At 38.0% G+C, this 23,950-nt stretch overlaps 1 protein-coding gene across 1 annotated transcript; it reads left to right on the top strand.

Annotated features, from left to right (window-relative positions):
• The first annotated feature begins 773 nt into the window (after positions 1 to 773).
• Positions 774 to 17,759, top strand: GASK1B (golgi associated kinase 1B). Its single transcript, XM_036382821.1, has 5 exons — positions 774 to 932; positions 1,523 to 2,805; positions 9,743 to 9,957; positions 12,960 to 13,186; positions 13,486 to 17,759. Exons 2-5 carry the CDS (start codon positions 1,809 to 1,811, stop codon positions 13,691 to 13,693), a joined length of 1,647 nt encoding a protein of 548 aa, XP_036238714.1. The 5' UTR covers positions 774 to 932; positions 1,523 to 1,808; the 3' UTR covers positions 13,694 to 17,759.
• Positions 17,760 to 23,950: the final 6,191 nt, after the last annotated feature.

Here is a 23,950-nt window from a genome sequence, read left to right as displayed (position 1 = left end):
AAAATAGGTCACAGGGAGGCTCTTTTACTGTTCATGGGCATGGGTACTGCAGTTTTAACTTGACAGTACATATTTAGACAAAAAGTAAGGATAAATGATAAATGATGGCTTGTGAAAAAAAAATACAGTCAAAAATTTTTATAAATTAATATTGGACCAACATGAAACATAAACTAATTTCTTACCTATTCTTTAGTAGTAGCTATGGAGAAGAGAATATCTCAATTCTTTGAATTACAGTGAACATATACATTTTGTTATTTTATACTTAGACTAGGAAAGGGGTCAGATGTCAGAAGTTTGCCCTTAACTTCTGTCTGCCCCAACTTTTCCAGCTGTACAGGGACTCTGCTATGCCTTGCTCCAGAAAGCGCAAATAGGAGACACTCCTGAGCTGTTTAGTAGCAGATTAAGAGCATTTTAAAAGTGGCTGTTTTTTCACTTCTCACCACATCAATATATGATCCTCAAAAGTTCTAAAATCCAGGGAGTGGGTGGTATTTCACACTCAAAAAAACCCCCAAAAGATAAATGCAGTTAAGGGAGTTTCTTTAGTACATTTGCATGTAGTGCACTAGAGGGCTCTCAGGAGTTAGAAATAGATGGAATGCACTTTTGAAAGGCACATACTTCACAGGACTTTTCATTACAGAATTTAAAATAGAAGTTGCTGTGGTTTTGTGTGTGGGGTTGTTTGGTTTGGTTTGGTTTTTTTTTTTTTTTTATAACATGAGGTTCATGTAAGTTTACAGCAGTTTATATGCAACCATTTCTCAGTAAAGTTAGCTTCTCAACAGTTCCTAGCTTGCAATGAAATACCTAAATGTGAACCATACTTAAAAGTGAAATATGTTCTAGATGCCAGCTTTTACTCAGTTACTTTTATTAACCTAAGGAGTTTACCAGAACAAAGGATGTGTGAAGCTGAATAGGTAAGAAATTTTACTTTTATAGCAATCTGTATGTAATGTGCACCTATTCTTTGTTTCTTGGAAAGGATATATAAGCCACTGTCATTTTATTTTTAAAACTTTAGCTAGATTCTTTTTATGGCTTCACAAGAGTGAAGAGAATTAACCATCTTTCAATTTTAATGTGTATTTATGTATTATGGAAACTATATTCATAGTCAACTAGGGAAATTTGGCACTGCTAATATATTTTTATATTAGTGAATATGTGCATATTTAACTACTAGTCACTGGTTCATATTTGAATCATTTACAGCATTTCCATAACATGAGGTTTAGTGAAGACTTTGTCTTGTAAGAAAAAGATAATGATCTGGATTTGACAAGCATTTCTTCTAATGCTGGACTACATCTAGCTGAGATTGAAAATTGAGCCTGTATTTAATGGTTTTGGTGTTTGATTTATACTGTAATGAGAAAGTAAAAGATTTATCCTGACAAATTCCTACATGCATACTGTCTCATCTAGAACTTCTTTTCTCTGAAAAATATAGAGCCACAGATGCTATGTGTAAGCAATGAAAGGAAATGCTACTATTTTCTTTTTGCAGTTTGCAGAGAAGATACATAGATCTTTTAGACTACAAGTCAGTAAACTTTGCTTACGCAGCTGGCTCCATTCATTCTCTGAAGCCAATCACTTCCTCTGTGGTGGCTGATAAGAATTTACAGTTTGAGAAGGTGGAGTGTCAGCATCCTTAGTGCTGACCACTTTCCCAGGCATATCAGTAGCCTCTGTCCATCACCCATGCTGGAAGCTACTTGGAAAAGGAGAAATAGAAATTGGGGAAGAGAAATAATGCATCATCATCCTGGCTGGGATGTACAGAAGACTTTATGCTGTTTTCATCATGTGGATTCACTAGAGAAATGACCCCTTTTGATCAGCCAAGTAAAATCAAAAACTTGTTTATTTGCTGCCTGTGGCACTCACGGCTGCTGAGGCTCTGGACTTGCAGGCGCCCGAGGACAAGGAGGAATCTGCTCGTGGGCACTGCCTGTGTGATCTACCTGGGATTTCTTGTCAGCCAAGTGGGTCATGTTTTACCGCAGCACAAAGGAGGACATCAAAAGATCAGTTCCAGGAGTCTCCAAGATGCAGCTCAAACTCCTTTTCTGGGCATCCCACTGGATGGCACCCTGTCACCACCCAATTTCCAGGAACCCCAGCTTGGTAGCAATGGGACCTTGCTGCCACCCAATGTAGTTTATATCACCCTGCGGTCCAAGCGCAGCAAGCCCGCCAACATCAGAGGCACAGTGAAGCCAAAACGCAGGAAGAAAAATGCAATCCCTTTGTCCTATGGGCAGCACTTTCCAAAAGCCACTTTTATGGGCTGGGAAGAGGCCTTTGCCCAACAGCCAGGGCGGGCCACACCTGCCACCGGCACCAAGGGAGCAGCGATCCCTCTGGAGGCAAGAAAGTACCAACTGGATGAACACGGGCATAAAGGAATGGCTATCAGGGAGAGAGGTCACCAGAGACCTGGGAGGATTTCTGGAGCTATAAAGTCACAACTCCAGCCTGAGGAAAGCAATATCAGGATTTATAGTGAGAGCCCTCCCTCATGGATGAGCAAAGATGACATCCTAAACATGCGCATGCTGGCAGACTCTCCCATAGAGAGCATTCAAGAAGTTCCTTCACAAAAAGCAGTGCTGGCAGTATTTGCAAGAGGTCCCAGCACTACAGGAACTGCTTGTAATCAGGGACACTGTGGAATTGTCAAAAGACCTCTGGACATGAGTGAGGTGTTTGCCTTTCATTTGGACAGGATCTTGGGGCTAAACAGGAGCTTACCTTCTGTAAGCAGGAGATCAGAGTTCTTCCAAGGTAACACATTTGTGTGGTTTTCAGCATCTGCGGGTGGGGTGCAGAGGTTTCCTTCCCGCTTGGTGTTAGCCATGGGGCAGCAGCAGCCACCCCCTTTAACTCCTGTGAGCCTGAGCACTAACCCCATTGTTACAGGGAAATAAAGCCAGTGTATGTGTGTAACTTCTGCAGTGCAGTTATTCTGTCCAGAGGATGAGTTCCCCAAAGTTTGCTTCAAATACGATAGAGTTGCTGAGGGCAGTAAGAGTTTCCTAACACGAGTCTGGAACAAGAAAAAAGAGAAGGAGCAATCAGTAGATTGCATGACATTGTACAGACTGCCTGAAGTGAAACTGGTGAGAGTCCAGAATCTCTGTGATTCAATGGGTATTTCTTATATTTAAAAATATACTTCTCATCTTTTAGAATAGACTTTAATAAAATACTATTGGAACTTTTCACAAAAGTTCATCTCTCAGGTGGTAGGAATGGGGTCAGATAATCTACTCAGAGAGGTAGGGAACCTGCTTGCAGAAGCTTGAATCTTCTTTCATGGCACTAATCCTCTTGGGAACTGAAAATTTTTAAAAAGTGCTTCCCTTTCTTCAGTTAAAACCCAAACAAACTACATTTCAGTGAATTTGGCTGTACCTTTTGAGGTTCAGTACCTACATATATACAGATATCTATTATCTAAAGAAACACACATAGTAAATACCTCAATATGCCTATTGCGTGATTAGTATAGAGTTTCCAATTAAAAAGTTGATTTTTAGCCTTTAGTGAAATTAAAGGTAGAATTCAGACATGTAATGTGAGCTAGAAGTCTGCTTTAAAATTGCTACCTTCTTAAATATGTCTTCAGCATAAGCCCTATTTTTGTACGATCACAAATCCAAAGGGACTATATTGCATTTTAGTGAATCATTGCAAAAGTAGCTAGCTATGTTTTTGCTGTTCATTTCTTGCTTTGAAATCAGCTTATACCAAATAGTTTTAGATCAGTCTGCATTTCTTAAAAAGAAAAGTAATGCTAGAAAGATTTTTTAAAATCTGTCAGCAGGAAGACAACCTCGTGATTTCCAGTGTCTTCCTTCTTTGTAAACCTTCCCTTTGGCAGCCTGTACAACAATGGGAATGAAGCTCTAGGAACAACAGTTTGGAGGCTTCTGAATATTATTCATACTTGCAGAGCATGGAAGATACATTATGCCCATTTTATTTTTAGGAACAAGATCTATTGCTATAGAGCTGTCATAAGGCATTAAGGCAGTTCGGATGGGGGAACTCTGCACAGTGTGGCTGCAGAGATGACAGACTGCAAACCTCAGAAAACTGCTATTAGGCTAATTGTGCATTGTGCTGCTCAGTGTCTGTCACCTTACAGTATGTTTTGGACTGTCTGGGACAGAGTGTGTCATTCTGCTCTCTAATTTTCTTTTCCTCATAACTGGCTAAGTTCCTATTGCAAGAGGAGTGTTGCTAGGTGATGAGAAGAGAAATAACACTATTTTGGTCTCACTTCATTTTTTCCAGCTAAAGGCTGAACAGAGCATTTGGAACAGTGACTGTACCTTGTCTCTCATGATTTCTTTAGCCTGGAAATATGCTGGAACTCAGATGCCTTATAACTACTTAAGCTCTTTACTATTTATGTGCTTGTGTCTGGCATAATGTGAAAATATTTGTGGTAGGAAAATGAGCAAAAATATAATTCCTAAAAATAATATTAGTAATTAGCTCACTGAAATGACCTAGATATGTTAAGATAGGTGAGCACTGTAAAGTTTTTTACAGAGTGGCTTGTGTGAATCAATTATTCACATGGGAAAGCAAGCAATGCAGGATTAGAGACTGCATGTGTGTATGAATATACATTATTTCTATGCACATTTCTCTCTCCCTGACACATCCCTTTAGCTTGCCTCAGTTGTGATGTGATCCAACAAGACATGTTTGATGTAGCATTAAAATCTTAAAAAATGGGCTTTTCAAAACTGTCATTCATTTTGTCAAAAGCAGTTTCAAAGAACTGCTTAGTAAATCCCTGTACAGTTTCTATTTCCCTTATTCCCACAGATCTGACACTGACTTTTTTTAAAGTCTAGCAAAATACTGTATTTAAGTTCCCCGTCTGCTGCCCTCACCTTCCCTTGTTAACTGTAAACCCTTTTAAGTGTTAACTGAATTTTTTTGCGGCTTGTCTAATTTTTCCATCATCCACCCTGGATGGAAAAATCAGGTATGGTAACTCTTTCTCTCATACTTTTACAATGAATTGACTGAATATAAAAAGCCTGAGTAGTATAGGTATCTGAGCTGGGCGTAGAAATCTAAAAGAGCATGATTTTGTGCATACACAAGCAGTCATTCACTACTTCCATTGCTACCTACAAGATGTTAAAAATATCTCCTACTAAAAAGGAAGGACAATCCTGTAAAACACCAGGAAATAATAATAAAATTTTGTCTATTGTGGAATAAATGAAGGCTGACCCTTATGTGTCTGAGTTATAGGATGGTCACATTAATACTACAGCACGAAGGTACTTCATTATTTCATAACCTTAACCTGAGGAATATGAGACATAAGTGACCTTGCTTGGTGTTGCAGCCCTACCTTAATGACCTTTGCACAGGAGCTAAGTCAAATGCATGTGTGGCCTCCAGCTCAGTGACTGCATTTGCAGGCTGGGAGAGTGGCAGTATTTTTTAGGCTTGAGCTACAGCTGGAGTTTGTGGGCTGGGGCAGGCTGGCTTCTCTGTCTGAGCTGACAGCTGTAAGGATAGTGCTCTGGCTCCTTGGATAGTAGCAGTGAGGCTTCGATGGCTTTTGGTACAATAGCTGTTGCTATGCAATTTTGTTGCATCTCTTGCTGAGGGACTGAACTACTGTGTGCTGAGGGCTGCTTCTCCTCCCCTCTGGTTTTCTGATATTCTGAGTCTGACTAAACTGAGAATAATAAGCATTGATGTACTCAATCCACTATTTGTCCAGAACCCCTTTTTCCCTCAAACTTGCAGGAAACTCTTCCTTTGAGTAACACCTTTCATGGTTGGTTTAATTCAAATAGATGAATGAGATGATAGCTCCACTGGTTGCACTTGTTTTGCTTTACTGGCCTCTGCATGACTCTAAAACATGTCCCATTTTTTTCGGTGTTATATCCTCTCCTATCAGCCTGCTCTTGCCATCCCATCTTAAATTATGCAATATTAATCATCAATGTCAGGGCAAAGAATAAAAACCTAACACTGCTTTATGCATTCAGAGTGCTCTAAAATACTTTCACATAGTGCTGTACCTCTCAAAGGGGTATGAGAAGCATATTTCCAGTATTCTGTTGGGTAGAGAAGTTAATGTACAAGCAATAATGCAGTCCATAGTCTAGAGAGCAACTAATGCACATTTCATGCATTCCTTAATGCTGACATCCATATGAGCACAGGACAGAACATTGCAATAAGGTGCATAGGGAAGAAAGAAAAATAAATGTCCCAACTTCTCTCTGCTTTCTGCTTCTGTTCCCTATATTTTCCCTAAAAACTTAAACCCTCAAAATTATTCTCTGTATGCTGGTCCCTCTCATTTTCCACACTAAATTATCCTTTCTTGCTAATACATGGAAAACTGAACTCTTCTTGTAAATGTGGCAGTGGTGAGATGTACTGCCTTAGAGTGAACAATGGTGAGTTTGAGAAAGGGCTTGAACTAGCTCATGAAAGATTTTATGGTTTTACCTTTGATCTTCTGGGCATGTTTGAAAATATTTTCTTTTGAGGAAGTTAGAAAAAGTGCTGTAGCTATAAGTCAGAGCACATGAGGAGAGAAATGTTTGCAAGAGCAAAATGTGGTTCCTAACCACGTGAAGTTCAGAAGCATGCAGTTTATTTTCAAAGTGATGTGGGGTGTGGAAATCTAAGGTGATGCCTGTGTTGAAGAAGCCATGCAGTGGTATGTCAGCGAGCGGCACATGAAGCAGTTGGAGTACCTTGAGGTGGTCTAATCTCAACAGCCTGAGGTTTCATCTGTGTTAGCTTTTTCAACTTAGCCAAGACATTTTTAGAAATGTTCAAAATGTTCAGAAATGTTTAAAAATGTGTATGAATAACTAGGAGGTTTCAGCACGAGTTTTGAAAAATCTTTCCCATACAATTTTGAAGATTGCCTTTGGACAGTTAAGTAGGTATATAGATCTAAAATGGCAGATAAAAATAAAATTAACCCAATCAGCTCTGGATGAGATTCAGTGCAGTGCAGCTGCAGCAACAGAAAAGCAGTACCCCTCTGTGTTAATATGTAAAGCCGACTAGGAAAGAAGCACATACAGAATACACTGGACTTTTTCTGAAATGTGCTTCACCTTTCCAGTTGTGGCTGTAGGTCTCTTCACTGTTAAGGCAACTTCAGCCCAATCCTAATGAGGTTTGAATCAGAAAAACTCCACTGATTTGATTGGGGTCGTGTCAATTCATGCAGCTGTGAATCAGACCCCTTATCTGCTTTAATTCAGCATCTTCATGTTTTTCCTGTAAGTGTCAAAAATTTGAGTCACTGCTCTTTACTGAAGCTGCTGTTTCATATTCCTGTAATCCAATTTATATTACAGAGTTGAAAGATTTTTTTTTTTGATCATCTTTTCTGCTCCCATTTCCTTTTAAATGCAAACATTTCCTGTATTTAACCTTAGTCTTTTAAAAATATTTTTGTATCTTAATGGAAACTGGCATGATATTATTCATAGTTTTCAAGTATTTATATTACTATTGTTTATCATGTCCTTTTTGGGTAGACAGGAGATGTTTATGAAAACTGTTTATGTATTTGATTTGTGGAAGAATTCATGAATAGTTACATAAGTTGTTACTGGAGATACAAAAATAATAGATCGGATGATCAGATTTGGTCCTGATGAAAGCTGTCCTTCTGTCTTTTATTTTTTTTTTTGTGAGACTTCCCAGTGCTTAGATAGACTGTCTCCAAACTTTCTTGGAAAAGAAACTATCTCATAGCTGATCTAACCTGGGTAAATTCATCTACAGTGTAGGTGATAGAGCCAGAGAGAGAGAGAGATGGAGAAATGGGTAGGATTTCCCAAACAGGTTACCTAAATACTTATTCAGACACCTCAGTAGAGGAGAAGCCTGATTTTCAGGAATGCTCAGCTCATTTTTTCAGTGGAGGAGAGTGTGGAACATGGTGCTGATAAAGGTAATACTGATCATAAATAAAGAGTGATTGATGTTCCTAATGGAAAGGCACATTCTGTGTTTCTAAGGAAACACTGGGCAACTGGAAGGGAAGTCAAAGAGCTGGTGGTTGGGTTGGCTTGGCTTTGGAAGGACAACCTTGTATGTGCAAGCCATGGCAGAGAGAAGATCAGGTACATTCTGGTTTGGAAAGGAGCTGGATTTTCTATTGGGCTGTATTGCATGCGGGGCCGGTCTGTCATGCTTGTTTGGTGAATGGGAGATGGAACTTTGCACATGTTTCAGAGCCAGGTACAGGCAAAGATAATTTCTTATCTGTTGTTTTACAATAGTCAGCATCCTCTGAACAAGTTGCTTTTTTATTCAGCTGTGTGGAGATAGTTTTTCACAGTCCTGGCTGCTTACAAATGGAGCATTGACATTGGCAGCTTTTACCCTGCTGTTGGCACTGACACCTGTTTTCCATGGGCTATTTTCTGTCTGGTTTGCTTCTGAAGAAGGTGGCCTGGACCTCTTGCCTTCATGTGTTTCTAAAAGCTTTTTTGCAAATCTGTCTCTGTCTTCCTGGGCATGTGGAAGACAAAGAGACAATTTAGGCTGCACTTAAATATGCAATAAATTGTGCAATAGTGTAGACTAAGTTCAATGAACTTCAAGATAAATATGAATAATTTTAAAGCTTTATATGTGTTTCAACACTTTTTAGTAAACAGCAGTTAAGCTTTGCAGTTAAATGGTTCTTCCTCTCTGTACTAAGACATATTTTGATCTTCTGTCTACACACCCTAAAATATAAAGGATTTCTTTGTTTTAATATGTACAAGCCGCGGTCAGTCCTGGGTCCTTAGCAGTTCAGCAGCAGTAGCATTGCATCAGGAATAAAAGGAGAATTTTGTAATAAAATAGATCTATCTGTTCCTTGATGCTGTGTGAAATAAATTTATCAGTTTTATACTGGAGAAGCTAATTTTAAATTCTTTGATGAGGTTTATTCTCACAGTGAAGCTGAACACTAGAAGTCACCAAAGAGAAGTCCTCTGTATTTGTTTCAGGGAAGAGAAGAATATTCTTATACACAGAAGAATATTCTTATACACAGAAGAACTAAAGAATTTGGCTAAAATATCTACTATACAAAACAGATCTCCTATCTAGGTAAAAAGCCCAAATTTGTGAAGTTGTTTATTCATGCTATGCTTACATTCACTAGTATTCTCATATATCCTTTCAGAGCTGTGGAGTAATACATTATAGGTTTAAAATACTAAAAATAACAAAAGAAATCCACTTTGAGTATGGGATTTGTGGTGTCTCTATGTCCATTATGCAAAGAAAACCCCCTTTGACATAAGTTTCCAGCTCTTGAAAATCAGCAGTTCACTGCAATCAGAAGGAAATTACATTGTTGATTCACAGTGGCATTGGAGGCTTTTAACCTACCTAGACACTTTTTAATACTTTGGTTTAGTATATGATTTTGTACATTAGTCTCTTGCTTCAAACAAAGAAAGTCTTCCATACACTGAAGACATTTATGCCTATGTTTCCAGTCCTGCAGTGGCTGGTTATGGATGTAGGATAAGACTACATTAACCAAAGAATGTCAAGATATTCGTCCTTGGCTGGTTCTCCTTCCAGATCTGTAAAATGGTACAATTACTAATGCTTAGGCAATGTCTAAAGAAGAATCAAATAAAACTGATAGTATTGCACTTATAATAATGGTATTTTGTTTCCCTTTTTTCAGGTGGTCAGGCCTGTCCTGTTATTCTCTGGGATTCCTCGCTGAGTCCAACAGATAATAGTACCCATTCTTCAGTGAGGTTAACCTGGGGACAATATCAGCAGCTATTGAAGAAGAAATGCTGGCAGAATGGTAAAGTTCCCAAAGCTGAGTGGGGCTGTACTGAAATTCATCATCATGAATGGTCCAAGATGGCACTCTTTGATTTTCTGTTGCAGGTAAAATATTTACTGAACACAACTATTCGCCTCATAAGTCATGTGATCAAACATAGGACTTTGAGAAATAGTAATTTTAGTGTGTTTAATTTTTTTTTAAATAGGAAAGAGAGGTATTTGCATAGTTTGAAATTATTTCTGGTAATTTCTTAGGATTAAAATATCCAAAATGCAGCCTATAATTAGGCAGGAAACCTAACTGACTCATTTCTTTTTAAAGAGGAAGCAAAGGCTTTTGCCTTGATTTATTTCATATTGAGTCAGGTATACTGTTTCTCCTTCACTCCTTGTTTCTCCAAACAGAGATCTTGACTGTGTTCACAACTGTAAATCTCTGTTTACTCTGTGGTCCTTCCTGCACCTCCCCAGCCCCAAGAGGTGACTGAAGTGGTTTTGGTGAGCTGCAATCTGGAGCAAGGTAACAGTTGTAGTGGATAATTTTTCCTTTTTTAAAAAAAAACAAAACCCTAGACAGTGACTTAGTAAAGAAGGAGTAGAACAGTGACTGATGAATGATAAATCTGCTGTTCTATTATTCAGAAGGAGGGGTTGGTTAAAATAAGATACAACAGGATTGCACTTCACATGACAGGAGACAAATTACTCTTGTACTAATAGCTGGTATCAGAGGGATTTATATCTCCTGTTGCCTACCAGACAAGAACATGCATTCCAGAAAGTGAGTGAAAGTGACTCTCATAGTTCTTAAAGATTACAGTTTTATCTGTGTGCTCTCAAAGTTTATCAGCAGCAGAATATGAAAATTTGAAAACAAAAAAAAAAAAGCCAAGAAATGTTTTAGTATTAAGAAAAATAATAGCTGTGCTTCATGAGTCATTCAGAAATAAAGAATAATGGTGAAGAGTATTCTCTGTTAAGCATAATTCCTTCAGAAGAATAGGTTTGGCACTTCTAATAGATCTTCCTAATCTCTGGTTTCAAATGTTGTACAACATAGGAGCAGGATATAAAATGCTTATAGTTGACCTTTACTTGCCTCCTGCAAGAACTCAAGCAAAATGGATTCTTTAATTTTGGGGGTTTGGACCTCTTATGTGCATAAATATATGACAGAAGATTCTGCCAAACTATATGCATCAGTTCCAGAGTGTTCCATCATTATATCTTAGCACTGAAATGTGCAAGATATTGTGAAGAGGCTGGCTGTAAGAACAAGATTTCCTTGTCTATTTAATGCATGCAGAGAAGTGCAAAGGAATGGGGTCTATACATCAAAGCAGTCTTTCTAGAAGGACTCTGCTTTACTTTTTTACCTTTGGATGGATTGAATAAGAGATCCCAGGAGAGAGAACACTGGAAGCAAGAGGGGTTCTACAGCCTTCAGATAATGAATGCTGCTCATGAAAAGAGAAAGAGGAAGAGAAGTCTGTTCCTTTCCTCAGGATTTTGATGTTTGGAAAGAAACACTGTCAACAATACAACTAGAAATAGAACTACGTATAAAAAACCCCAAACAAAATCAAAACAAACCCAATTCTCAGACTTTCATTTGATTAAAGAGGTGACCTTTTTATTTCAACATGCAACAAAATTCTGCATAGGATGGGGTCCTAATTTTGCTGGGAAGTTACAACAATAAAATTGTAATTTTAGAAGGCTTATGTGAACAGTAATGCTTTTATGCTTAGAGCATTTTGAAGAATTAACAGTAAACAACAAAGGACAGAACAAATGATTGAACTTTGATGAGCCACTCATCAAGTCTTATATGCACCAGACCAGTGCATAGAAGTGCACTGTGCACAGACCAGTGCACTCTCCAAACTCCTGTTAGCAGGAGCAGGTCTCCTGTCTGGGAAGATGAGCTGGAGCCAAAGGCAGCTCCAGGACAGGCAGGGTCAGCAGCAGGAGAGGCAGGCCAGCAGGAAGGATGCTGAAAGCCACAGGCCCCATTTGTAGCCCTGTGAGCATCAGGCATAGACAAGAAAGCTCCAGGACTGACAGGCAGGAATCTCAACCAACAACCCAGGAACAAGCAGCACAAAACACCCCCCACATCCCCTCCTCTACAGGACTCAGAGGGGGAGTTAAAGGGGGCCTGAGCTTAAAGGGGGCTCCTGTGCCCAGGGGCAAAGTTCAAGGTGAAGGCTTTTAAGGGCAATCCAGGCAAATTTGTGTGATCAGGGCTGTAGCAATGTTGAATATTTACTCTCATCTACTCTCAAGGGGTAGCAGCACTTTCAAGGAGTGATTTATCCTTCCTATATTAGATGGTTATCCTAAAATGGGCATTCATTGCTCTGAATGTGCCTTGTTCTTGTCACTGTTCATGAAAGGGAACAGAAACAACCAAGTCAAAAGAGAGGCCTAACATTTACACCACCAAAATTAGTCCAGATTTATGTATTCTTTCCATCTAAGTGCTGTGTGATGAATAATTGAGGTTTTGCATGGGAAAAAATAGTTTAGACCATCATGTCATAAAAGTGTATACCACAGGGAGGCTGCTCTGTGGTTATAAATACACTGTTCTTACAGTGTAAGAACAATTTTATAGCTTTTGATGGTTTTTTGTGCCCCTCACTGATCTTTTCAGTTATTTTGCATACTGTTAGCCTAATAGATCTCACAAAATAAAGATCATCCTCTATGTGTGTCAGACTCTGCTATTTTTATTGTTCTCCAGCACAGAAAATTTAAAAAAAAAAGAAAGCTTCTGACAAAGAAAATAGAATTGTATTCACCATCTTGTTATTCCAGTTACACAGTGGTATTGTTCCATTATTTTCAAAGAATTTCTACTGACATAATAGATCATGGCTATAAAATGGATAAAATACACAGTATGAGAAATTGCTTTTAGCAGTACCTGAGGTGTGAGGACCAGGTCTTCAATGCTGTTTCACTGTTTTTAATTACACTTGCTTGTCCTGAGCTTGCTTTCCTGTCAGCTGGGTTAGAGAGCAATGTCTTACAGTGACACTTTGCCCCAAGTACTTTGGTATTGTTTTCACTTGGCACTCTGCTCTACTTTGTTTTAGATCTATAATCGACTAGACAGAAATTGTTGTGGATTCAAACCTCTCAAGGAGGATTCCTGTATGCAGCAAGGACTGAAGCTGAAATGCAATGATCAGGATGCCGTTGACCTGACACACATCGTTCAGAGAAGGCATGACCAAAGGCACTTGGTCTTTATAGACAATAAGGGTTTCTTTGACAGAAATGAGGACAATCTTGACTTCAAAATACTACAAGGAATCAATGAGTAAGTTTTAAATTATCAATTTTGTAAAAGGATTAATAATTTCTTCCCAGTTTGAGTTTGAGAAACTAAGCTACTGGAATTGATATTATTGGCCCAAGACATTGACAGGATGTATCTAAAAATGTATGAGTAATCCCACAGCTGTAAAAGATACAATTAACATACATATGATTAGGCATGCATGGACTTCCTTTGCTGAGTTGCAGCCTATATTCTTAGAATTGATTGCTAAACCACAACATAAATACTGCAATTCAGAGTAATGGCAAAACCTGATGAATTTCTTTGTGCTTTTCCAGATTCCCTGCATCTGCAGTTTCAGTGCTGAGGAGCCAGCGTTTACGTGAGAAGTTGCTCCAGTCTTTGTTCCTTGACAAAATATACTGGGAGAGCCAAGGAGGCAGAAAAGGAATTGAAAAGCTTATTGATGTAATAGAAAGGAGGTCCAAAATTCTTCTTACTTATATAAATGCACATGGAGCCAAAGTATTGCCCATGAATGAATGAATGAAACAGTCTTGTTTCCATCTGAAAGAAAGTCTTTAAAAATGTTTTATGGGGCAGAAACTCAGAAACTGACAGTAAAATTGATTTAATTCATAGCATTATTTTTTTCCCAAACTTTCAAGTTTACTTTTAAATAAGAAATTTTACATGGTTAAAAGCAACATTTAAGTGTCAGCTGCACCTTAACACAGTGTAGTCTCTTCTATGTCACCAGTGAAATGAAAATAACCAAATGATAATATGCAGTAATATGGAGGTACCATGAACACTCTTTCTATTGAAGTATTTGGAAATTAGCAGCAGGATTTTCAGTACATTAGGCTGGATTGCTCTTATTTCCCTCACTGAAGTCAGTAGATTTTATTGCGAGTTTAAATGGGAAAAGAGATGTGTAAGCACCTGATACATTGATGACACTAGCTGAAACATATATAGTACAGGAATTTGTTCTTTTATTAAGTATTCTAAAATGCCAACATTTCCAAGGGCTTCTTTTACTTTATTTCATTTTGATCTTTTGGAATACGAGAACTAAATTCAACTCTTTTAGATGCAGGAGTGTTTGCACTGGACATGAGGGAATTTTAAAACAGAGTGAGGAGAACATGGCTTTAGCAGTAATGCTTATTCTGACAAATACAGTTTTTACTTGTCCAGTATGGAGTACAATTCATCATGAGTCACTCATTGCAATGTATTTTTTTCAATGCAATTTCTTCTGATGTGGGGGTGGATGATCTGATATTTTCTGTTTAATGATTAACTGAGTATTTAAAACAAAAGAGCTTTATCTTTGTGTGAATATGCTGCTAACTAAGTACATGTTTTATTTTTGAAAAATCCTTGACAGTAGTTTTTGAGAATATTATCAAAAAGCAGAACTCCTAACTAGACTGTTGTTAAACCCAGCAGAGGAAATGTTTATTCCGTGTGCTCAGCTCCAGCCAGCAATTCAAGCTTGGGTTTCCATTAAGATTGACCACTATGGGGTGATGATTGTAACTGAGAACTTGCCCCAAGTGTTCTCACAAGTGTGGTTGTTAGGGAAGGTTGGATAAGTGCTTGAGATTTTTACCCTTGAAAAGCTCCAGAAAGTAAATATCAATTGACACAGCCTATCATCACATCCATCTTCTACCTGACTGTCTAGAAACACTCTTACCATCTTTCTAGAGAAATATCATCTTTTTGCCATGAGGTAATGGTAGAAGTTGGATGCTTTCACAGCTACCCTTGTCTTTATGTGTTGTAAAAATATATAGGGTGTGAAAGAATATTGAAAGTGCTTGTGTAATGTTATTAATGACAAATTAAAATGTCTCATGTCGCTGTTAATGTGGATGGGTGAATTTAATGTTTTAAATAACTACAGTTCCATTGAAGCTAAAATCAGTTTTCTTTCATAGTATCAGAAAACCAATTAACAATAATTGCATTACTAGAAGAAATAGATCTCATTATAGGCAGTGTTAGTAAAATTTTAAGACCTTAGTCAGCCAAATAATCTTTTATTTTATTTTGTCAGCAAAGGACAGTTCAATTTATTAAAACTTCCTAGAACTTAACTATTGCCTCAAGAGAATGTGTTTTAGAGTGCCTTGGACTTTTTAACACCAAGGTAGAATTTTACAGGATTTTGAATTCATCCCTTTCTTTAAAGTGTTGTTACTTATTAGCCAGATAACTTTCATCACAGAAACAAAAATATTGCTTTGGCTTGTACTGTGAGCAGAGTCTAGAGAAATAAATAATCATCAGGATACATTTCACATGGAATTCCTGTTGCAGTGGATTTCACTCTGTGGTAGCCATCACAATCAGTTTGTCTCATTTTCTAGCCTGTCTCACAGGTTTCTCCCTGCTAGATACCTGTTCTAGCAATCAAATTTATAATCCCTCACTGCTGGGAGTGAGAGAAAGGCATGACTCTCAGCTGCACTGAACTTAGGAGAGGGCCCAGCAGAGTTGTGAATGTAGCTGATTATGACAAGGTCCCATGAGAACTTTTTCTTCTATCTTTAGAATGCACATCCTGATGCTGAGTCATTGCCCAGTTGTAATTTTTTTCCAGAATTGGCTCATTGCTGAAGAAGACAAGGAAATCCATTATCTTTCCAGGCTGGATAATTTATTTTTTATGCTCATAACTTGATGCATTCTTCTCCATTTCTTCTGGACGTGGACTAGTGTTTCCTTGAGCATCATACATGCTTTTTTCTTTGCCTGGCAGTTCAGTGCCAGCTCTTAAAGCAGCAATATAATTGCCTTTGAAATTGCCCTGAAGCTGACTTGAACCAATGCCTTTCAGTAGTCCTGGACTCAAGAGAACTGAGTAGTCACAATGCTGTGCATTACTTAAAAATCTGACCAAGTATGAAAAGCGTAACTGTAAAAAGAAAAATTTCTGGAGACTTTCCAAGGGCAAAGAAATACTACCTATGCTGTGTTAGCATGCCATATTTCATGTACAAATACTCTTGTAGTCTTCAGGTAAGCCAGGAGACTCTTTGTGAAATTGGACCGTGAGACAGGATTGCAGGTTGCTTCTAGTTCTCTCATGTTGGTAACAAACTCCAGAAAGTGCTTTTTATCTTGCTTCTGTGGAGCTTGCTATGTAATTCAGTAATGCTAATAATGCAAAATATGATTGCAATAGCTCTTATGAATGCATACTAGCCAAGTTCTAGCATTTTTAAAAATAAAAATGAAGAATTCTGTATTTTTTGAGTGCATTTGCATAAATGATATAGTAAAAAATACAAAAGAAGCACTTTAAGTTTGTTTATTCTCTGCTACTACATTTAAGATACCTGCCTCAGTAACAGGGGTAAAGTTTATTGGAAAATTGGTTCACATCCTTTGGAAGTACCATGACTTTGGACTGACAGGAACTGCACTGTAGCTAAAGTAATATCAACTCACAGGAAAAATCCAGAAGAAGCCTTATTCAACCTATAATGATTGATAGAAAGCCAAGAAACTGTGCTTCAGTCCTCTTTGCTGGGCCGTCTTCCATTTCTGGGCATTTGGGATCAGACAAGGATTCGTGTTGCACATTACATGGAAGGGTGTAACCAACAGCAACAGTGAAAACCTGTGGGTGGGAAAAGGCGATTATGTCATTCTTGAATCTGCCTGAAAGCCAGAACCACATGAAGTGGAATTACTAAGAAAGTCAGAAGAGTTTGCTCTCAAAAGAGTTTGAGATTTCATAACACTGGAAGACAGAGCTTAAAATAAGTAGCGCAGGCACAGATGCCTTAAAATTCCTTGGGAGCCTGCCAGCAAGTTAATAGTCTTAAATGTTCCAGAAGCTGAGGACATGAAAACTGGGGAGCACTGTGAGAGCAGTTTCTTTCTTTTCTTGTGTGGGTATTCTATATAACACCATATTAAAATAAATAAATAAATAAACAGATTAATTCTGTGGTTTCAAACTTACAAATGCAGATTCAGGGTACATTAAGGGACAAGGCTCCACAGCAAACCTGGGAACACTTTCATGCATATATGTGTATGCAGACACAAAAATACTTGTACATGTATTTATACTTTGGCTTTTTCTATAGAGTGGTCAATTTGGCTAATAAAGAGTGAGCTGTTTATATAATTTACTGTTTACATGAAGAATTGTATTTGTGAGCCTAAGTCCAATTTTTGGTATACACAAGTTGAAGTTTAAACAAAATAATAGATGAAACTTTTGTCCTCAAAGGATTAACTCTTCCTTTGCTAACACATTTATATTATCTTAAAAGTTTTTTACTGACAGTTGTAGAGTAAAACAGCGGTATGTATCTGTGCTAAACTTCCAGAGTGATATCAACTCAGATTTTTAAAAATGTTTATACTAGATATTGAATTTACATTTTATTTTGGAATTTGTGAATTTTTAAAGTCTATTTGTACTTTAATCAGTAACAGTAACAGTATTTTCACAGGTAATGACTCATTTGAATCTCTGCTGCTATTGTCATGTAATATGTAGACATATCCAAAATAAAGAAATATCTGTATCAGATTTTCAGTTCAGATCTCTAAGTTCCAATAAAAGAACCCTAATACATATTATTGTAATACGTGGATCATTAGTTACTGTTTAGAAAGAACTATGGCCTTGAAACTGCTTCTTCATAGAAACAATCCAAAACAGATCATAGGAATCTTTCTGTAGAAATATTTTCTAGCTATTTACTCATGAGACTTGCAACTCTTTCTCACTAAGCTGGTTCAGTGTAGCTGTGAATCTTCTGGTTACTACAGCGTGGGTATTTGCTACCTTCTTTAGCCATTCTGACAATAGCCACTTACACAAACATTGAGCAGAAAAGGCCATGCTCATTTATAATGCCAGGACAGAAGCATTGGTCAATGACTTGTAAACTTTCCAACATGCCATGAGCAAACGCAGGAATAGCAGAAAGACAGTGGACTCCATGTGGTATAGAGACTCACACAGAGTTAAAGTAGCCTAAAAACTTTTGGCGTCTGAAGTTTTTAGTTTTTGTCACGATCCAAGAGAGACTAATGGGAAACACAAAGATGCGGAAACATTTAAAACATTCTCTTTCCCACAAAAAGTAGTTCATTTTATTGAAAGTATTATTTATTTTTGCACATTACTGCATGCTTCAGGTAAAATTCTGTCAGATACATTTGTGTAAATTAATTTCCATTTCACTGAATTATCCCATTTCCAGATAAAACAATTTAAATCAGTTAGATTAATCTGTATTCTCAGAGGTTGGAGAACTGAACCGTCAGGTCAAAGTGAGGCCTTGGGAGAGTGACATATTAAATATGGACAGTTTCCTGAAATATAGCATGAATATAGAACTTAGAATGTAAGTTCTCTAAACAATATCTGTGGTATCCAAGAAGGATCTACAAGTGTACTTTGAAGACTTTCAGCCTGTTCCACTTGTATTTCTGTGTGTCAGGACATTCAAAGAGGATTAGATAAATTCAAGGACAACAAGTTTATATATGGACTTTGTAAGAATTAGGTAAGGTTTTATCCTCTAACATTCCTGATACAACAATTCTGGGTGCTGGAGAATATAAGGGAAAGGGGCCACAGCCAATGCCCCAAGCTCATGTTCTCAGCTCACAGTCTGAGCTGTACTGTTGGGCTGAGTGGCACCAAGCAGGAAATTCCACATATCTTTATATTTGAAGGCTATTCATCCAGATGCAATATTGTAAGTTCTTCAGGCTTTCCCTTATAAATAAGAATATATAGAATTATCTTTGTGTGCAAGTATGGGGATGCTTGGGGTATTGTGAATCTGCTTTGTCTTTGATGAAAGAAGAGAAGGAAAACAGAGGGCAAACTTCTAATGCCTAAAGATAATTTTCCAAAAGCATTTCCATGGATTTTGTTCTTTTGGAAAAAACAAAATGAACAAAAATGCAGAAACTTTTTTTTTCCTTACTGTGATGCATTGTCCTTTCTATATTTGGCACTGGGTATACCAGTACCATTATGTGACTGAAATAAGTGGCTTTCTCTAAAAATTAGTTCAGTTTCAGTAGTTATTTCCTTTTTAGTCTTCTGCAGTACATTTAATTCTTATTTAATCATTTTGTTTCAGCATTCACTGTTCAGGAACATTATCTCTGTTTCCTTCCATGGAAAAGCTGGCATGGCATTCCATGGAGGTCTGTTAAGCTGTCCAAGCACGCCTTATCAGAGGTATTCTTCAGCTGGCTATGCGAAACACTTTGAGATTTGGATGGAATTTATTAACTGTGTGAAGTCCAGCCTTCTGAAGTGTGAGGATTATGCCTGATGGATGGTACAAGCTAGCAGTCCAATGTGCTTCTATGCTCTGGGAATTCTGAAACAGCTGCAGGTCACACAACTTAATTTTCAGATGTAAGTGGACATATCTCATGCTTAAGACAGGGTCTTTCTGGTCATCTGGCATTTTTTTCCCTACCTCAGGTCTCCCAAAATAGAAATATGCAGTCAAAAAGTAAAAGTGAGAACTGGCTGAAGCATACTCTGAATACAGCTGTGGCATAGTTGCGGTACAGCGGTGAAACCCAAACGAAAGCTAGACCTGCCTGATAAAAACATCGTCCTGAAGGAAGATGAAAGGATTCCTCCTGTTATATATGACAAGACTTAGCTTTAGAAACCCTTATTATGTGAGGGATATCCCCCGAGGGATATCTGGGGCTTTTGATCTGAGATATGATCAGGCCCAAAAGACTCTAGCAGCTCACTCCCCAAACTCCCATTCACTCATTCTACTACTGCTTTTCTTGATCACATGAACAATTCTTCCATCACAATTCACTGGCTTATAACATGAAGGTTTTTGAAATTAGATAGAAATTGAATTAGAATATGTTAGAATACCGAGTATATGCCTAAATTTTGTTGGTTCTTTCAATGTAATAGGCTTAACTTTTTCTTCCTCTGGAACTGAATCACTTACATGAAAAACTCTGAACACTACACCTGCACTTTTTATGTTACATCTGATCCCTACAAAATACAGATCTCTTTTGCAGCTGATCATTAACCAGGAATTTTTCTCTTGGTGATCTCTAACAATGCTAAGCATTGATACCAATAATTTCTCAGATTTCAACTACAAATGTGACATCTTTTTCCCTTACCAGATCTTTTTCTTCCATATAATGTTCCTGTTATTGCAGATATCACTGCTACTATCCAGAATTTCAGTTGCAGCTTGGATAGAAAAATGCTTGGAAGAACCTCCCAATTTATTTCTTTCGTATCATTATTAGACTGTACCCAGTTGAATTTTTGAAAAGCGGGCTTAGGTAAGAGAAGGATTCTTATGAGAAATGTCAGAAGCCTAGTCATTGGGTTTTTTTCTTCTCTTTAATAGTTTAGTGGAAGAATGTTAGAACTGTTATAATACAGGTAATCCACAAAGAATTGCTGGGTCCATCTTGACTGGTCACTATTGTGGCCCTCATTTCTCCTGCTGTGGGTTCTTTTTCTCCTGTGAGTTCCTTTTGTAGTCATTCAGTTCCTGCTGCACTTGTGATTGGGAGAGTTCCATTACAGGGTTTTTAGATGAGAAGACTTTGTGGCTTAAAAGGGAAGGGGAAATAAACCTGCCCTATTACATACACTAAATTCAGTATTCTGTTTTCTTAATAATCAGACTTGATGGAACTGTGTTGCAGTCCTGTTTCAGTGCTGTTCTGCCTTTCTCTGACCTTCTGCAGGACAGATACTCAGCTGGCTTGGTGTTTCTCCCAGACTCAATGCACTGCCAGCTGCTTGAGCCATTCCTTCAAAAGTTACTTTCTGTCTGAGCTCTGTGGCTCGTTCTGTCCAGCTGCGGGAGTCACTGCACTTGGGATCACAGCTGGACCTGGGCTGATTGATGGGATTTGTACCCCATTGGGTAGTGCTGATAAGACTCTTGTACTTGCTGCTAGGAAGAGTGCAATACACCATCAAACTCTACACTGCAGTCACACTTGAATGCTTGCTTGGCTGTATCAGCATGAGCTAAGCCAGTAAGGCAACTCATGCGACAGAAGCGTTGATGTATTCTGAGAGCCGCCAAAGGTCAAAGAACAAAAGAGATTAAATCCCCATTAAAATCACAGCTTTCCACTTCATTTTGCCTTGTGTGCTTTTGTGTCCAAACTTGAACTTGAAATGCTAGTTTGCAAGTAGCTCTAATGTGCAAACACAGCTTTTGTCAATTTGTTAGTGTTTGTGTTGCGAAGCAAGAGATCTGAAAGCCAAAGAGCAACAGATTAAAGCTTATGCAGTGTCAACACCATACCGGGAAAGAATTCTTACCCTCTATCACAGTCTTATCAGAGCGATAATCTGCATGGCCACGAAGAGCTGACTCCTATTTTTTGTTACACTGTTGGCTTAGTGCTAAGATTTCTTTCATTTTCTGCTGTTAGCTTTACTACCCAGTGTAGATATCCCTGGGCTTTCACAATTGCTCTCTTTCCTGCTAAGAAAACAAAACTTACATGTGTTTCAGTACTTCTTGGCAACCTGCCTCCCACATATAGTTTAGGGTCGAATTTTCTACCTATTTGATTTCCCTGATTTTAAGCATAGGTAATGGTATAATTAGCAAACAAAAAAAAGTAATTTTTTCTCTTGGTTTGGGGATAAGTCCTGCCAAAAACTGCGTAAATATGCATTATAAGAAGGGACTGCAGATCATCAGAAAAAAGCATACTTCAGAAGTGTAGGTCTGAAAATGTGGTTTGATACTCATTCAGTTTTGCAAAAATCACTTGTGGAGCTCAATATTGTGGCTATTCCACTTTTTAAGGACTGGATGAATGTTTAAGAAAATTATGAGAATCTCCTTGACCAGTTTTTTTTTTTATAAACTGCCACCCTCCCTGTCACTATATGTTGAGTAAAGCCTGGAAAAGTCCCGCACTTTGGATGACTTTCGCTGTGGGATCCAGATAAAGGGAGGCCATAATTTCTCACGTAGCTGTCTGTAATCTGCTTTCCTCCAGCCCCCATCCCTGGGGGCCACTCTTACAACTTCTTGGAGCCACAATAGGCTTGTGTTACAACACACTGTATGGTCAGCTTTGCTGGATTCCTTCCTTGTCATGCATATGTTTCAAGTCCTTACTCGTAATTAAGTCCTTACTTGCATTAGTGAAAGCAAAGGCTGCATTCTTTAAGGCTCACATCTGAGCCTCCAGTTCTAGGGAAACTTCTGCAATTGTTTCCTGTTTCTTACTTGGCAAACAGGTGTCACCAAGATCCATTCAAGCATTCTGGAGTGAACTCAATATGGATTATGCAATTTTCATATTTTTCAGTGGAGAAAAAACACTAGAATTCTCCAGAAAAAGACCCTTTTGGCCAAGTTTGCAGCTGTTAATTCCCAATGAAAATAGGTGATTTCCTCCATGTAGACATCCAGCTTTCACCATATTCTTCTGGCTAAATTAGGACATTGCCCAGTCGGAGTTGTGTTTTGTGGTGTGTCTCTCACATAGTGAGTCACAGGCAAAAAAGGGGCTAGCAAGATAGTTTGGAAAGAAGATGGCTAATGGAAGATTAGGTAATGGTGGGTTGTATCTAGGTTCTCTCTTAATTTACCCAGCTCCTCCCTAAACATTAGCAATGTTTAAATACACCCCTGGGCATGATTTCACAAAAAATGGAGACTTCAAATTATCCACATTAGTTCTTAATGTGTTCCTAACGGGGTTCTGGTTCTTATTTATGCTGGCAGTTATATAATAGAGAATTCTGTACAGTAAATTTAGTGTAAGGTGCTTCAGCATGTTAAATGAGCCCCAAATATATTCTATATTTGCTAAAATAAGTATCAACTTTTCAGAAGCACAGTAGATAACATTGCACTGCTGGATTAGGTGTGGTGTGACACATCTTTCCATTAGCTGCAGGTACAAAATCTTGTATCTGGAGTTAATGGAAGGATGTGTCACAGAGATATCCTGTGAAAGCTCTCCAAGGGTCTCGAAAGAACACATGAAAAATGAATATATTTTTATCCACATAGGAAGTTTTCACCAGTGAGGGATTTCTTACAAAAAGCATGTAGCGATGAAACAATGGAAAAAGCCTTCAAACTGAAAAAGAGTAGATTTAGATTAGATAATAGGAAGAAATTCTTCACTGTGAGAGTGGTGAGATACTGGAACAGGTTGCCCAGAGGAATTGTAGATGCCCCACCCGTAGAAGCATTCAAGGCCAGGTTGGATGGGGCTTTGATCAAGTTGGTCTGGAGCAAAGTGTCCCTGCCAATAGCAGGAGTGCTGGAACTAGATGATCTTTCAACCAAGTCATTCTATGGGTCTGTGAATCCAAGTGTTCTTCTACACATTTTGCAAATATAGTTCAGAGTAGTTTTTCATTTAAACCAATTTTGCAGCCTCCAATATAGAAGGATACGGTAAATTAGATATTGCAAATGTGGTTCACAAGGAAGGACATTAGTGCTTTCTAAAACATCTTTCACCTTTGAATTAATACAAATGTGTAGTATCATGAATTTTTGTCCATTTAAAGTTCTGTTCTTGTTCAGGTTTCATGATCAGTTCAAAAGCTACTAGCTTGGGTGCTACATTTTACACAATGCTGCAGTTTCAAATTGCAAATTAGTATGGATCAATTATAGCAGAATATTTACATCAGAAAAGAAATCTTAAGGTAATTTCAGATCAACATGGATTTCCAGCTAAAACAGCATGTCTAAACTGTTTGGATGCAGCCATTTTATCTGGAGGTCATTCCTCATT

The sequence above is a fragment of the Molothrus ater genome, chromosome 4, assembly GCF_012460135.2.
Source record: "Molothrus ater isolate BHLD 08-10-18 breed brown headed cowbird chromosome 4, BPBGC_Mater_1.1, whole genome shotgun sequence".
NCBI lineage: Eukaryota > Metazoa > Chordata > Aves > Passeriformes > Icteridae > Molothrus > Molothrus ater.
The sequence above is the reverse complement of the archived record's forward strand: the minus strand, read 5'-3'. Positions and strand labels throughout refer to the sequence as shown.